We start from the raw sequence: 18,495 nt of genomic DNA on the forward strand, positions 1-18,495 counted from the left end.
TGCATTCCAAAACACACACACACACACACACACACACACACACACACACACCCCTGCTCTCGTCCACTCAGAATACAGCATCTCTAATCAAAACACTAGATTTATTTAAAGGGTTTATATTATTAATATATAAATATATATATAATTTCCATTAACATACTGTAAGTTGCAGAATTTGATTTTGTTGATAACACTGACTGACTGTGTGTGTGTTTATTATACATGTTTAATTGCGACAGGTGGTGAGTGGGCCAATCTGGTCACTAGTCACACTAATTATAGAGTGTCAGAAGACATTTCACAGCCTTATCTGCCACACACACACACACACACACCCTGTGCCATTAGTGACAGAGAAAACTGGAGCATTTATCTGAGATCGTGAAGTCTGATGTCATGGACTGTGTTGAACTGATCTCAGATCTGCTCTCTAAATGATTCAAGAGCTTTATTTAGAACCACAGAACAGAGCTTCGTTACACTCACACACACACACACACACACACACACACACACACACACACACACACACACACACACAAGGTCAGGGTGGACGGCTACCTTTCGCAACGCCACACTCCGATCCTGTTACCTGCCACCCACAGGATTGTGGGTAATATTACCTTCTCCATGTCATCACTAATGTAAAAGGCGAGCGTGACTCAGTTTGTGTGGCTCATGTTTCGGAGGGGTGTTGGGACGCACATGCAGCCGGGAGCTAAAGTCAACAGCACATGAGGAAAGTTCCGGAATGGAACACAACACAGCATTCAGAACAGAGCCTAAAACACACACACACACACACACACACACACACACACACACTCTTCTCACACAAACGTGGCAGGAGCTCAACCAACGCGCTGAAGAACTTCACAACACACTGAAAAGTCACAACAGTGACCTTTGAAAACAAAACAGCCATTTATGTATTTTTTTTTGTAAAGTTTGAAGTTGTTTTTATCCGTCAGAAATGGATTGGATTGGAAAATAGTGGACTTTTGTACTGTGTTCAGAAACCAAGCCGGCTCTTACACACTTCCTGTGCTGTTTCCACACTATACACCTGACACCTGGATGAGCTTCTACAATCACCGAAATGTGCATCACGCAACAAATGACGATTCATATATAATGTGAACAGTGTTATTCATATACTAATACTTACTGTACATTTTATTAATAGTAAGAGTTAGCTTTTATTTTCATAACCTTTAATTTCAGTAAAACTTTTAGTAATTGTGCTATGTGCATTTGTCATTTTTATTAGTTTTAATTTCAAATATTAACATTTTATAGTTAATTTATTTTTATTTTAGCATTTTAGTTTTTGCTTTTATTATTCATTTCCAGTTTTAGGGCATCGACTGAAATAAATTAAAATGAGATTTTAAGTATTTTATGTCAGTTTGTTTATATATATATATGTATTCTTTTTTTCATTAGCTTTTATTTTATGCTTTATTTTTATTTGAATTGTAGTTAATTTTGAAATGAGCTTTTATCTTTTTATTAGCTTTTGTTTATTTTAATAATATTATTCAGATTAAAAAAAATGTATTGCAGTTTTAATTTTAAATCAGTTTTAGTTTTTACTTCAACTTAAAATAAATAAATATTAGAAATATTGTCAACAGACCATAATAAGTTCAGGTTTGTCATCTAATATTTATATTTTATTTCAGCTTTATTTCAATTAAGTTTTATTATACCACTACTATTGTATAGTTTTTTATTATTATTAATTGCTTTTATTTTCATACTTTGTTTTTATCTTAATTTTACTTATTTTGTAATAACTTTTATTGGTTTTTGTTTATTTTAAATATTACTAGTTGCATTATTTTTTTGTTTTAGTTCAGTTTAATTTAGTTATTAATTTTACTGCTTCAACTTAAAATGAAACGGTGTAGTGTTTGTGTACTAATATAAATCTAAACGTAATGCAAATGGTTTCACATGATGTTTTAAAGTACACAGTTCATTCAGGACTAATGTCAGCACATCAAACGAGCGCTAGTCAAACAAACAGAGCCGACGCTAACACCCGCTAACAGACATGCTAGTCAAAGACGTGTTCGTAGCCTCCAGAGAAGTGTTACACTGACAGCTTCACTAGTTCACTGACAGCAGTCTTTAATAGACACGACTGCATTACTGAATAATGTCACACGTTTATCTGACGCTAAATATAGAGCCGCGGGTTCATTTACACGCTAGCAGCTCATGATCCGAGTCCACAGCTTTCAGACTCAGGTCTTGGCTTTGAATTGTTTTATACATGCATCTGAAAATGTGATATGCACCAAACATCTTCACAAACTTGTATAAGAAGCACCTGGTTTTCCTTCAAAATAAAAGCGGTATAACATTTGAAAATTAGGAAACTAAAACCATTAAGGGCATAAATATTAGTATTACAATTTTACTGTTGTGCTGTAAAATGAAATAGTAAACTGATAGAGCTACTACAACTGTTATTATTATTATTATTATTATATATTTATTTTCTGTTTTTATTTTTTTATTGGGCCCAAACGGTGCAATCTTACAAACAAGCAAAAAATGTAACAAAATGTTTGTTTATTTTTTATGTATTAAATTTTTTGGAGTAAATTTGACAAGAAAATACTCTTTAGGTCTTTCTGCTTAAAAAAAAAAAAAAAAAAAACATATTTAAGAATACATGTTCAATGTTTAAAATAAAATAATTATTATTATTATTAATATTTTTTTTTCTTTAAATGATTTTAAAGTCAAATATTACTATAGCAATATTTATAATTTTAGCAATATAATTAAATAATAATAATAATAAAATGTTATTATTATATTTTATTTTAACTATTTTAGTCAAGTATGACTATAGTAATATTATTCATTTTAGTAACAATTAATATATATATATATATATATATATAAATTATTTTACAGGCAAATATTACTAAATAAATATTTCTCATTTTAGCAATATAATTAAATAATGATAATAAAATGTTATTATTATTATATTTTTATTTTTTACAGTCAATAATTACTACAGTAATATTTTTCATTTTAGTAATATAATAAAATAAAGTAAATTATTTTACAGTCAAATATTACTAAATACATTTTTCTAATTTTAGTAATAAATTATTATAAAAATCAGTGCAGCTCACATTTTTTGTTGTAGTTGTTGTTGTTTTTTATCGCATTTTTTTTTATCCCAATAGCAGTTTTTTTTTCAAATCAGCAAATCCCAAATAGAAATACAAACAGATCTGAATAATACTGTTCCAGACAGGTTTGCTGAAGCTGTACCTGTGGCTCTGCTCTCGTCCGGCGTCTGTCTCTCGTCTGCGTCCGCTCGTCTCGTCTGGACTCTGATGACGGGAACGCAGCGCGGCTGATCGGCCTCTTCATCCTCCGGGATGGGGTTGTACCAGATCTCTCCCTCGTCGTCTGCATCGTTCTCTTCGGCCGGTTCGGTCCGCTGTTTGACTTCAGCATCGGCCGGACGGCGAGGACGAGGACGAGGACGCACTTCTGCAGACATCAGTGAAACAACATCAAACCAACAGCAACCAACTATTAAAACATTAGAGGAGAAGCTGGAGAAGAGTATTGGTACTAGTGTTCATTAGTGTACATTATAAGTAAAGTATGAAAGATTCTATTCATTATAAATATTAGATGTAAAACAAAGTAAAAAAAAAAAAAAATTGAAATGTGGCTAGAACTGCAATTAGTGAATTAAATTCAAACTGAAATAATAATAAATTATTAATAAATAAATAAAACTATTTAGAAATATATTGCCAAAAAATTTTAATTTGAAGTACTAAAATTATAAACTGAAATAAACATTAAAACTGAAATAAAAATAAATAAATAAAACTATTTATAAATATAAAAAAAAATACAATTAAATAAAAAAAATAATAATAAGTGAAAAAAGTACACAGTTACTAAAATAAACTTAATTGAAAAAAAATGAAAACTCAAAATATAAATATAAAATAGCTTGGCAAAAAAAAAAACTTCAAGTACTTAAATTATAATTGAATTACTTAAACAGTTTACTTAAAACTGAAATAAAAATAAATAAAAGTATTTAGAAATATAAAAATGTACAAAAAACAAAACATTTTTTTTTGAAAAAAATGACAAAAGTACTCCGTTACTAAAAATGAAAAAAACTAAACTGAAAAAAATAAATAATAAAACTAAAAATATAAAATATGAAAATGAATTTGATGTACTAAAATGGTAAACTTAAATAAACCTTAACATTTTAATAAAAATGATTAAAGTACTTCATTACTAAAAAAATACAATCTATAAAACATGAAATATTAAAATAAAATGGCAATTAAAAAATTAAATTAATTTTAGTTAATATTTTGAGGTGCTAAAATTGTAAACTGAAATAAACCTTAAATCTGAAATAAAACTAAGTGAAATAAAACTATTTAGAAATATAACACCCTCTCCCCGTGAATGAAAAAACTAATGAAAATGACAAAAGCAATAAAAAATACTAAAAATAGAACTAAACTAAAAAAAAATATATAAAAAATGTGTTAATTTAATAAAGCTGAAATAAAATAAAATGCATATTAGATGTAAAAGTAGAAGAAAATGTGACTTGTGTTACATTACCAAAGTACTGAAATGACTAGATAAAATAAAAGTAAAACTGAAATAAGACTGAATTAAAAACATAAATAAAAAAAAACAAAATTAATAAAGGCACATACCAAAAATACTAAAAACTAAAATTAAAAAATAAATAAAAAGGCATATTTTTGGTATACTTTTCTGTATATGTATTTTCAGTTTTAACATTCATTTTAAATTTAATTCGGTTTTAGTAATCATGTTATGTGCTTTTAAATTGTATTCTTATGTTATCATTAATGAAAATGATTAAAAACATTTTTTGTTAGCTGTAATTAAATCAAATATAGAGGCTGAAGTTGAACTACTAAAATTACTAACTGAAATAAAGGTATATTAAAAAATATTTAGAAATATAACAAAGCAAACTGCTTGAAAAAAAAAAAACGAGTTGCAAGTTACCGAAGTGTAGTTACATTTAATTTGATAAAGAAGAAAGAGAGAATCTGAGTGTTAGCGGTGCACACCTCTGTCTGTCAGTGTTTGTGTTTGTGTTTGTTCCTCCTCGGCTGCAGGGGGCGCTGTGACGGAGCTCTGCTGGAGCCACTGACGCTTCTTGGAGACCGTGATGTGGTTAAACGGGGTCTGACGCTGACAGACAAACTCCATCGCTGCGGCAAACACAAACGAACAAAACCAACACTTCTGCTGATTCAGCTCATCTGAACGCTGCTATTAGCGCAAAACATGCAAGTGCATCCGCTCAGATCGAACACAAGGCCAAAATCAAACCCTAAAGAGTCATCTATTGTTTCTGGTTTCATAAAAATCTCAAAACCTGACAGCATCTTGCATCATGAAACCATTTACAGACTCTCTGTTGTTATCGTAAACTAAAACTAAGCTACTCGTTCGTTCATCGGTATTGCGCTGGATTCAAATAAAATATTAAACTTAAACCTAAAACTGGAATATGTTTCCTAAAATTACTAACTGAAACTAAAACTGAAATAAAAAAATAAATCGAAACTATTTAACGAATATAGAACAGCTAATAAACGCACTTAATAAATTTAGTAAAAAACTGAATAAATAACATTTATAAAAATTTAAAAAAAGTAAATATCAATAAAGAATATAAAAGTACATAAAGGAAAATAATTTTTAAAAAGCCTTTGCAAGAAATAAGTGTAATCGGAAGTATAGAAATTACTAACTAAAATAATAAAATAAAAAACGATTACTATATAACTATAAAAATGACAAAAGCACATAAAAATATTACTTAAAAAATATCATAGCTCATTTAAAATATCAATATGTAATATCAATAAATAAACAAAAAGGAAAAATGCTTAAATTTTTAATTTCAATAAAATCGCTACATGGAAAAAAACGAATTACATATTTTTATGACAAAAGCACTTAAAATTACTAAAAAATAAACTAAAATAAAAACTGAAAGTATAAAAATATTTGAAAATATAAATGAAAACTGTTAAAAATGTTGCCTTGCTACTAATGGAAATAAGTTTAAATACTAAAATTTCTAACTGAAAAAAAAAAGAATAAAAGGAAAAATTATAATAATAATAACGAATAATAAAATAATAAAAATTACAAAATCACATAACTAAACTACTAAAAATTATACTAAAATAAAATACTGTTGATCGCACAGCCAATAAAACACTGCAAATACGTCACAATTAAACAAACAAAAACAAAAATACAATTATGTATAACTATACATCTGAGCAGAAGCAGCACTTAAAACATACAGCTACATATTCATAAACAATTTTTTTTTTAAGGTAAGTGGCTGCAAACAATTTATTTTAGCTACATTTAAAAAAGTAAATGTTGAAAGTTATTCAACTAAATCTGTTTATTTAAATGTAGCTAAAATAAATTGTTTGCAACCACTTACCTTAAAAAAATGTATTTGTATTTTTTTGGGAACCCTCCTCCAAGCAGCAGAGGCTTGATAAAGCGATGGTCTGTGTTTGTGGATTACAGGCTGGTGCTTGGACACTTTCACACGAAACAATGCAGCAGCGGTGTGTTATTGTGCCAGGATGAGAAACTCGCTCAGTGTGTGTTTGAGAGGTCAGTGAGCCCTAAAAAACCCTCAAACGCTTAATTAGAGCTGCTGTTCTGTCCGAGAGCCAACAAAACATAAATGTACGCTAGCGTTCAAAACCGTTTGGGTTCGACAAGGTTTTGTAATGATTGTGAGAGTTTCTTCTGCTCACCAGTTGCAAAATATTCTTACAGTTTAAAATATATGTTTTATGTGTGCTTTTTATTGTTGTGATCAAACCTAAATCAAAAGCTGGACAACAAATTCTGAATGGTGCATAATCAAACTACTTAACATATAAAGAAGTGCACTATATATATATATATTAATTAGTGCCGTTGAACGATTAATCACATCCAAAATAAACAGTTTTGATTACATAATATATGTGTGTGTACTGTGTATATTGATTATTCATATATAAATACACACAAATGTGTGTATATGTTTTGGAAAAATATGTGATGTTTATATTTTAAATATATTTATATATAATATCAATTATATGTATTTAAATTATTTAAATATTTAAATATTTATTTTATACATACAGTCTTTTAAAAATAAATATATATAAAAAATATATATTTAATGTTTTAAGACATTGGTTTTGTTTTACAGGTACCTATACCTATAAATATTTATATAATTTTTTTTTTAATAATTTACATTTTTACATACATATTTTAAATATTTTAACAAATAAATAAAAATAAAACAATACAAAATATGTAAAACATTTAATAAATAATAACATAAATATTTCAAATTTTGAAATGGTAACTGAAATATTCAAAAGTATTCAAAAACATATTTTAAAAATGTAAATAAAAACTAAAAATATTTATACAAATATTAAAAATGTAAATAAATAAATAATGTACCAAAAAAATAATATTTAAAATATTTACACAAATATTTAAAAATTAAATAAACAAATACAACTTACTTATACAAACATTTTAAATATTTCAATAATGAACCTTCTTTAAAAGCAGAAAATAACTTCCGGGGCAGTGACTGAGTCAAAAGCACACCAGTGCATCTGATGTTCTTCAGTTGTTATGATCTAGATTTAGTCTGATACACATAACCCTGTCTGTCTCTGAGTCAAAGCGGGTCTGGGGTGAATGAGGGCACATCAAACCTGGATCATTTCACTGCTAAAACAGTCACAGTATATGATTACAGACGCTCAGATGTGTTATTACAGCTCAAGCATTTACCAACAACACAATCATGTGATGCTGCACTTATATAAGGTGGATTTGAAACTCTCGCTAAGCTCTTTAGCGGCTCTTTCCCGCTCCGATGATTTTCCTCTAAGAACGGGGTGGAAAAGAGAAAACAAGGTGTTGGAAATACGGGTCAGATTCGCCCAATCACTGAAAAGCAGGCCTCACGCGATCAGATTCATTCCTTCTGTCAGCATTATCAGCACTAATGAGCTGTAAATGAATCTGGATCGTCTGCTGACATTCGTAATCCACACCACAATCACAGAATTAACCCTCGCCAGACAGCCGTTCATCAACCGAAACCTGTGACTTCATCAGGAACTCAACCATGATATGATTTCAGCTGAAGTGTGAGACGGTAAAAGATGCATGTAAAAATGTGCTTGCTTTCTCTAAATCTGCATGTGACTACAGATGTGTTTACTATTTATTGCATTAAAACTCCAATCGCAATATCTGATTTAAACATGCATGGAAAAGACTTTAGCTTTATAATACTAACAAACGAATAAATAAAGTTCATTTCATTATTAAATAAACGAGAAATGCAGATTGACTCAAACATGCAAGAGAAAAATATTAAATGCATAACTAAATAATAAGTTAATTAAGAAATGTATACGCGAGTGAGATTGACTCAAACATGCAATGAAAAAAATAGCTGAATAAAATCCAACGATATTAATAAAATAATAGAATGCAAATTGCAAACACTCAAGAAAATTACCAAAACATTAAGTAAAATGACAAATATAAAGTAACTCGCATCTCAATGCTAGAACAGGAATGCTTTAATAGCGGATGAAGTTGACCGAAGACTGTGCTGTAAACCACTTCAGAGCGGTTCCTGATGCACAGAGAGTGTGTTTGAAGAGCGAGGCATGCGTGACTGTGTGTGTGTCTTCAGTCTGACTGCGCTGCTGCGGGGTTTGGGTTATTGTGAGGTTACACAGTTCAAAGCTCAGCTGTGACGCCGTTAAAGGGTCTTTCATGAAGGAGGACGAGCTCAAACACGCCCAGGATTCCTCTGAACTCACTCACACACACACACACACACAGACACACACACACACACACTCACACACACACACACACACACTCACACACACAAACACACACACGCACACACACACAGACACACACACAGACACACACACACACACACACACACACACTCTCTCACACACACTCACACGCACACGCACACACACGCACACACACACAAACACACACACTCACACACACACACACACACACACGCACACACACTCACACACTCACACACACACACACACACACGCACACACACTCACACACTCACACACACACTCACACACACACACACACACTTACACACACACTTATACTATGGATGCATCGATCCGATAATCAGGATCGGTGTCTGCTCCGATACTGGCATTTCCTGCAGATCGTGTATTGGTCAGACGGTCAGATGATTCTGCATGTACTATTCTGTTATTGTTGAACCACATGACAGGCACTAAAACATTATAAAGCACCAAACCGTTTTCATGCACATATTTCAAGTGTTCTGAAGCTGTCCCATAGTTCAATGTGAGTTACAGATCAATATTGAAGCCATTAAATTCAAGTTCACATAAACTCTTCTCTCCGTATGTCCTCCATTCAGCAATCAAACTATGTCTCGTTCAGTTACTAGAGTCAAAACAATGAAACTCTCTTCAAGAGCGCACAGTAACTGAGGTTTAAAACTGTTCAAAGAAAAGGCACATTAAACTTACGCTCAGATTTAATATACTACGTATCAATATCTTTGAACCAGTTTACCAAATCAGACTAAATCGTTTCGAACCGGTTCGCATCTCCAGTAAGCATTAATCCACAAACTACTTTAATTTCTATATAAATGTATATACGTGCTTTTTCATGAATGTATTTTACAAAGAGCAATGTGTAACATTTCACCATATTTTAGACTTATTCACTTTTATTTGTAAATATTTCATTAGATTTTATACAATTATTGTGCACCCGTGATTTTTCTAGAATCTAGAGTATTTTATGCTGCTGAATTATCCACTAACCTAGTTTATAATAATATTTTTGTCAGATTATGATTATATTTTTTTTCATTTGTTATTTTTAATTAAAATGTGGTTGTGTTTATGCAGTAGATTGTGTTTAACACGGATAAGAGTGATGATCAGGTCAATTCTTTCAATTCTACAGTGATTTAAAAAAAACTGTGCTGGTATCAGATTGGATCGGATTGGATCGATATCGGCCTGGATCTGTATCGGATTGGATCGGTTTCAGATTGAATCGGAATCGGACTGGATCGATATCAGATTTAGAGCTGAAACAACGAATCGATTTAATCGATTAAAATCGATTATTAAAATAGTTGTCAACTAATTTAGTAATCGATTCGTCGCTAAATAAATTTTATTTGCCATAAGCGGCTCATTTCGTGCATATTTCAAATCTGCGGTGACCAAAGTGTGGCAGTAATGAGCCACCGGAGGTTTTACTCAGCCAGTACAGCAGGTGAAGTAGCGAATAGCCAATAGCTGGCCTCGTTTTATGTCACGTGCTTCCCGAACAGCGTCTCTGCAGCATTCAGCGGGAAGTGGGAGTACTTTACTTTGAGCCTTCAAAATGAAGAGTAACCTGTAAACTCTGCACTACTGAACTGTTTAAGGGGCCGTTCGCATATTGTGTCTTTTGCGTGCTCAAGTACATTATTTCCTATGTAGGCGCGCAGTATGCACTCTCATAATGGAAGCGACGCGGTCGCGACACGCACGCGGTGCGATGCGCCCGTTTTTCCAGGCGCGTCCACACCGCATCCATTTATCCTTTGCTGAAATTTCCGGGTCTTCATGGAGAGGGCACGTCATGGTTGCTTAGCAAAGGCAGACGCCTCAGGGGCGCTTTGGAAAGAAGGAGAAAGCGGCGCGACTAGCGTTTTACACGCGTTTTTAGAAACGTTTGTTTTTAAATGTTTGAGTATATTTAAAATGCACTTCTTTTCTAAGTATTCACTGCTCTTTTTCACACAGCAGGTTTTTTGTGTGTGTCCCAATTTTTTTTCTGGACAACCTTCTGATGGATTTTACTTTAAATTGTGAGTTCCATTCAGGTTTCATGCCATTGGCACTTTTTTTTTTCCGAAGGATTGTTTACAATTTCACAGCATAAACTATAAAGCTTTTTCCCAGTAAATAATAAAATACAATGCACTGCAATTTTATTCTGTTTTATCCTTATACTTCGTGAAAATATGTTCTCAAAGATTCCTTAAGCTTTGTTTGGGATGTTAAACTACTTTAGGAGCTCTAAGGACTGCCATGGTGAAAACAATATTTGAAATCTCCTTGTGAATTTTGCTAGAGTATGGGTCAGTGTTTTGATTTCAGAAGAGTTCGACAAAGGATTACTAACATAATAAAACAACTCCATGTATATTTTTGATGAGGATATGACAATGCAAAATGGTTAAAATCTCTTAAAAGTCTATGCTGAATGATAAAGACCCTTTATTAATAATTTCATTGGGGAAAAAATGGAAAAAACTAAAATATAAGTACATAAACCGATTAATCGTAAAAATAATCGACAGATTAATCGATTATCAAAATAATCGTTAGTTGCAGCCCTAATCAGATTGGATCGATATTGGATTGGATCAATATCGGATTGGATCGGAATCGGTCTGGATCGGAATCGTTCTGGATCGATATCGGATTGGATCAGAATCTGATTGGATCGATATTGGATTGATCGTATCGGATTGCTATCGGATTGGATCGGTATCGGATTGGATCAGTATCGGATTGATCTGTATTGGATTGATCGGTATCAGATTAATCAGTATCGGATTGATCGTATCAGATTGGATCGGTATCGGCAAATACTCATTGGTATTGGATCGGATCAATTCTGAATTTTTTTTATTGTTGCATCCCTAACTTATACACACACTTATTTACACACTTATACACACACACACACACACACATGCATTTGTGGTTCAAGGGAACTCTGCACAAGCGTAATGGTTTTTCTACTGTACAAACTGTATATTCTATGGTCCTGCACCTAACCCTAACCCTCACAGGAAACTTTCTGCTATTTCAGATTTTCAATACACTCCATTCTGTGTGAATGATAAGCTTGTTTCCTCATGGGGACCAAAAATATGTCTCCACAAGGTCAAAATCTACTGGTATTTCTATCCTTGTGAGGACATTTGGTGCCCATAATGTGATAAATACCAGACACACACACACACACACACCGCACACTTACACACAAACAAGTGTGAACTTTAGTCAGGTCTAAATATGGAGAAGTGGACTCGATTACAACAGCCGTCACTCAAGGGATCGGCTGAAACAATTACAGAGGGAAAAACCACTGATGCAAACACTTCCCAAGAACAGCTTTCAAGGAAATCCAAATAATAAAAGCCAGACCAAGCACTAGGAAACAATTTGGAGACTTTAGGCATATTTTGTCATCCAAAAATCTGAGCAAAACTTTTTAAATGTGTATAAATTTTTTTATATATATTTTTTATATAAGTGATAGTAAATCAGCATCTTATTCTGATTTCTGAAGATCATGTGACACTGAAGACTGGAGTAATGATGCTGAAAATCTAGTTTTGAACAAATAAATAAATTACATTTTAGAGTACGATAAAATACAAAAAACAATATTTTAAATTGTATTAATATATCACAATTTTTTCTGTATTTTTGATAAAATAAATGCAGCCTTTTATTGGCAAAAGTAGGATATATATGTCATTTCAATTGTTTTTCCTCGAAAAAAATATTTTGCTTGTACAGTTTGTGTTTTAAAAAAAAAGAAATGTTATCTTAATATTAAAACTTGATGCTTCAGTTTCATGGAGATTGTCTCAAAAAAACAAAGCTCATTTTAAAGTCCTACAACAACCCAAAAATACACAGCAAAAGTATTAATAAATATAAACAACACTTAAAAATATCTGAATGTCATTAGATTACATAATAAAATATCAAATTAAGTGTCTGTATCTGCATGTATCAAATGCTGAAAGATCTTTAATCTCATCTAACGCTTCATAAACAATATTTTTTTAATAATGTCATAAATCTAAATCTAAAGTGTACAAACTCAGCAAAATGGTTTGCCATTAAAACTTCAATCACAACGTCTTGACGCTTCAGTTTCATGGAGACTGACACATTTCTCCTTTAAAAGTCCTAAAACAACCTAAAATCCACAGCACGTTATCTATCCACAGTAATGACAAAACATCTTTCCTAACACTTCACAAACACAAAGTGCCAATATTTTTTCACAATAACATCATTTCAACATTTTTGCTTTATCATTTCAGACTCTACACCCTGCTCTTTCCCTCAAATGTGTGGCTTGCACAGGGTTTCTTTACAAAAAAATGACACTAGTTTTTATATTTTTACATTCAGTGCAACAGCATTCAGACTTCTGAGGAGTTGTTTGTTTGTTTTACAATGTGACATTATTTTAACGAGGATTATGCACATTTTTTATTACAAAAATAAAAGGTGAAACATAGTAACAATACATTTATTTGTTTATTTATTTATTAGTTTCAAATAAAGTAACAGTAAAGAGAATCATAAATGGGAACCTTTTTAAATAATTAAAATATGCATAAATTATATGTATTATAGTAGTTGGTACTTCATAGGCATTTTTTTTTTCAATTTACTAATTAAATATTTATAAAATATATAATTGTAAATATTAATATAAAATATTTACAATTTAAAAAATAAAATATATAATATTTCTTTTCAAACTATTAATACAAATATTTCTAAAGATTAGAATTTGGGAGAGGGCAAATTCAGGCATGAAGAAAATAATGTCACAATGCATATAATATTAAATATACAAAAAAAAGGACTTGGGCAAAAATAAAATGTCTTTTTTTGGTGAAATATGACTTGAACATGTTCTAAAAGGTTTGTGTGTGATTAACCAGCGTTTTTCTAAATAGATCAGCACACAAATGCTACTAAAATAAGTTGAGTGTACTCATTCAGACACCTAAGATTAAAATAAGCCGTGGAGAACAGGACGGACTAATCCTACCTTAACGAACGGGTACTGTCTCTTTTCTAATCCCCGCCTGCATTCAAGCCCTCAGGAACACAGAGCAAACAAGTGAAACGACGGCCTTGGCATTCCAAATATTCCCTCCCTGGGGCTCCGTGTTTCCAAGGGACGGGAATTCACTCCAGAACAGCTCCCTCCGGCTCCCAAAACAAACACCACCGGCTCATCAACAGATACATTTTTTTTTTTGTGCAAAATTGTTAAAAACCATGTTGTCAGGGAGATGTACGCTCAGTGTTTATGTGTAGCCAGTTTGTGTGTGTGTGTGTGTGTGTGTGTGTCAACAGTTGTCTTCTCAAAAACAAACACGCTTCCTGGCCACACTCCATGAAAATGCGCAAGCAATGCCAAAGTCATGAGTTCTATTCTCAGGAAATGCACAGTGAATTAAAAAAAAGAGAAAAACAGTCATCACTTGCTCACAAATGGATGCTCTGCAGTGAATGGGTGCCGTCAGAATGAGAGTCTGACAAAAACATCACAATAATGACAGCACTACAGTCCATCAGTGAACATCTGGAGAAGACACAAGATTAAACACCTCCATGCATTAAGATGATTTTAACTCAAACACATAGAGTCTATAATCATAATAACACTTCCTCCAGTGAACAAGTGTTCTGGTCTGAATCAGGAGAGAAATCTGCACAGATCAAATGTGTGTCTGTATTATTATGTGAGAAACAACAGATGCAGCACTTTTTCACTGGAGGAATGTTATTATGGATTATAGACTCTATGTGTTTGAGTTAAAAACATCTAAATGATCGATTTGTTTTATCTTTTATCTTCTCCAGATATTAACTGATGGACTGGAGTGCTGTGGATTATTGTGATGTTTTTATCAGCTGTTTGGACTCTCGTTCTGACGGCACCCATTCAGATCCAATGGAGAGACACTGATGCAACGCTACATTTCTCCAAATCTGATGAAGAATCAAACTCATCCACATCTTGAATTAAATGTTCATTTTTTGGGTGAACTATTCCTTTAAGTCACTTTGGATAAAAGCGTCTGCCAAATGAAACGGCGTTGTGAATTTCCATGAACACCACGTCCACTTCCTCTAAAGCTGCTCACAACAGCATCCAGTCTGAACTGATCATTTATACACCAGCCGCCCAAAAGGCCAAATCAAACACACAAGATGAGTTCTGCTTGTGCTAATGTGCTTGGAAACCAATTTACAAAGCTTTTGATCTTTAATGTTGTAACATCGTATGACTATAAAGTGCATTTGAAGCATGCTTTCTGCAGTTCATTTGTCAAAAAAACCTTTGTTTACATGCAAGACACCTAAAAGAAGTCAAAGTTGATGCTCTACACACAAACAAAATACAACAAACTTGCATGAAATCCTAAGCACTATGAAACACATTCTGTCCCCAAATGATGCATTCAGATTTTTGGTTTACACTGAATTCAAAATCACAATGATTCCTGTCGGTTTCATGATACAAGATAGCTGTCAACCACCTGTTTTCTTGGATACACACTTGACAGTGTGCGAGTGACCTCTAAAACACACTGATAACCCAACCATCTGCTGGGTCACGTCTTTTCAGGGTTTCAGTATCTCAACACAATAAACATTCACAATCAACATCAGCATAAAACCACCACCATCACCAAGACGCCAAGCATGAAATTAATTATTCAGAGAGTGAGTGTGTTAGTGGAGAGGAACCAATCGAGCCTCCGGCACGCTTCTGCCAAACGTGTTACGTGAAACGCCATTAAGGCCCGCTCACACCAAGGACGATAACGATAAAGATAACGATAAAAGATCTAGTTCTAAAAATCGTTCTCAGTATTAAATACTAGCAGAGTCCACACCACAGCTATAACGATAAAGATAGAGAAACGATGAACGATATCGTTAGCTGATGAACGATACAAACACTGACAGCCAATCAGAATCAATCCTGCTATAATGAGCGAAGACGATCATGTGTTTAGAATAAACAGATGATATTGTTCGCTGGTTTCGACGCTGATATCTTTATCCTCATAGTTATCTTTAGAAAGTAGTCAACGTTTGAAGTGGATCAAAAAAGTTAATCAAAGTTGTCCTAAGACAAGAATGCATTGTGGTTTTATGTTTTAGTAGAGCTGGGAATCTAAAATCAATTCCAATTCCAGAATCATATACTCAAGGTCAGGAATCGGATACTTGTATACTTAAAAATTCAATTCTGCCTTTCAATTCCTGTGTGTGCGCATCTTTTTTTTACTATTATAAATGTATTTAACTTTGAATCATTCATTCAAGAAATTCATTCAAAAACACAGATTCATCTTGAGTGAGTCATTGAATCATTCCATTCGTAAAAATCGGAATCAGAATCAACACCCAACCCTAGGTTTTAAAGACAACTTTGATGAAAGGTTTTGATCCGCTTCAAATCTTAACTAGTGCAGTTATCGTTCTTGGTGTGAACGGGGCTTAAGTCATTAAGTGGAATGAGAAAAAAAAAAACCCGGCACCGGTTAAAAGACACCCAGAAGCTCTCCAAGCGTTTTCCACAGGAGATTGTGAGATGAATGAGATGGTCTTCCACGACAGCGGGCGTCCATACCTGTCTGCTGTCGCGCCATTTTTGGCCTCACGTGATTGGCTCTCAGCGAAGAACCCGTGATCCTCTGCTTCATTTCGGACGAAAGCACGCGACCTTTCTGCATCCACTCTTGCATCTTGTTGACGGTGACTCCGTGATGTTTGGGCACCGTTGAATCGTGGCAGGATTGTTGCGTCAAAACAGACGTCGGTATGGTTTCCGTAGGATTCGCCAGTTGCGCATCGCATCCCGAAGCGACCGCGGATCGCGTCTCTTCCTTGCGATCTGACGAGTACTTCACCTTGCTATCGCTCACCGACCGCTGGAGCATCGGTTTGGGAATTGCGTTGCGAATATTCTGCAAACTTCTGCTTTGCGAAGACCCCGTCAACCCCTGCCCACATCGTCCGATAAATGGCGAATCAGAATCATTCCGACGTTCTTCCGACACGTCACTTCCAATGCTAACGCTATCGTTGGATTGACTTGCGCTACTGGGCTGATCCACAAATCCGTTATCTTCAACCTGACCGTCGAAACTGATGTTATGCATTGTGTTTATTAGCAAATAATACGCCTCGTTTAGTTGCGACTTCAGCCGGTCTGTTTCTTGCGTGGTTTTGTTAGACCCCGACGCCGATATTGGCGCACCAATATTTTTACTTTGGTGGTCGTTCGACTGCGTGCACGACTCATAAAAGGGCAGAATTTGGTTATCGTAATAATCGTCGTCCTCGCTGTCGACCGAGTGGTGTCGAGGGACCCCGTCTCTCAGCCCGGGGGCCAATGTTATTTCAAGATCAGTGGGGAAAAAAGTCGGACTTTGTAAGGGGGGCATCCTAAAATCACCATGATACTCCAGAGAACTCTCTATAACCTGAATTAGATCGCTTTCTGCGTCTATATAATCATACACGTGACGTTGTGGGCTTCTAAAGCCGCCCGTATTGTTTTTTCCAGACTTTTCCTCTAGTAATGTAACATTCGACTGTTTATTCTTTAGATCCCGACTATCTGATAGCGTTAAAGCCTCTCGTTTGGGTTTTAAATCGCAGCCGCCGAAGCCGATCGAGTCTCCGATCGTGTGGAAGCGCTTGAGCTCGGTGTGTTCGCTTTGATCAGCGGGACCCCCGGTGCTCCGGGGAACCGGATCCGCGCTCGCGCAGCTCCGCTCAGCCCTCATCGCGTTAGATATGCGAGTTCTCTCGGTTTGCGTCTGAGAAACTTTTCTTTACCTTCTCTAGGCCGGTTCACGGTGCTCGCGTCTTTCCCTTTGGGTTTCTTGCCCCTGAGTTTGGCTAGAATTGTCCTCCGCAGAGGATCAGCCATCGGTACCGATCCGATCCTCCAGCTTTAGTTCCGTTCAGCGGCGCTCCGGAGCAAAAGTAGCCGTGTTAGAAGTGCATCCGTGCGGTCAGGAGACTCCGACGCACCGCGGTCAGTGCGCTGCTCCATGATCCACTGAGATCAAGACACATACGCACACACATTCTCTCTCTCTCTCTCTCTCGCTCTCTCTCTCTCTGTGTGTGTGTGTGTGTGTGTGTGTGTGTTGAAATAGTTCAGATAGTTTCTGTGGGGGTTAAAGGTTTAGAGGCGGAGCTCAAACAAACTCCACATGCAACCAGCAGCTCTGCGACTCAAAGAGCTTCTAAATAGGCTTGAAAGTACTGTGCACACTGAAACACTTGTATTTACTAGTACAAACTACTTACATAATACTTAAAGAATATATAAAAAAAAAAAAAATCAAATTATCCGCGATTATTAACTAACCATTATGACTTTTGCCTTAATTAACTTCTAATTTGCTGCTTATTAATAGTTTATAAGGTAGTTGTTAAGTTTAGGGTATTGGGTAGGATTATGGAT

At 34.2% G+C, this 18,495-nt stretch overlaps 1 protein-coding gene across 1 annotated transcript in view; it reads right to left on the reverse strand.

Annotated features, from left to right (window-relative positions):
* The window catches only part of LOC113041359 (rho GTPase-activating protein SYDE2-like), a 37,523-nt gene extending 19,361 nt beyond the window's left edge, over window positions 1-18,162 (reverse strand). Inside the window, exons 1-3 of the mRNA XM_026199833.1 lie at window positions 16,645-18,162; window positions 5,130-5,273; window positions 3,304-3,528 (exon numbers count right to left, since the gene is read on the reverse strand). Of these exons, the coding sequence (XP_026055618.1) occupies window positions 3,304-3,528; window positions 5,130-5,273; window positions 16,645-17,806 (1,531 nt within the window). The 5' untranslated portion in view covers window positions 17,807-18,162. The remainder of the gene's footprint in view (window positions 1-3,303; window positions 3,529-5,129; window positions 5,274-16,644) is intronic.
* Between the last annotated feature and the right edge of the window lie 333 nt (window positions 18,163-18,495).

This window comes from Carassius auratus, chromosome 23 (genome assembly GCF_003368295.1).
Source record: "Carassius auratus strain Wakin chromosome 23, ASM336829v1, whole genome shotgun sequence".
Lineage (NCBI taxonomy): Eukaryota > Metazoa > Chordata > Actinopteri > Cypriniformes > Cyprinidae > Carassius > Carassius auratus.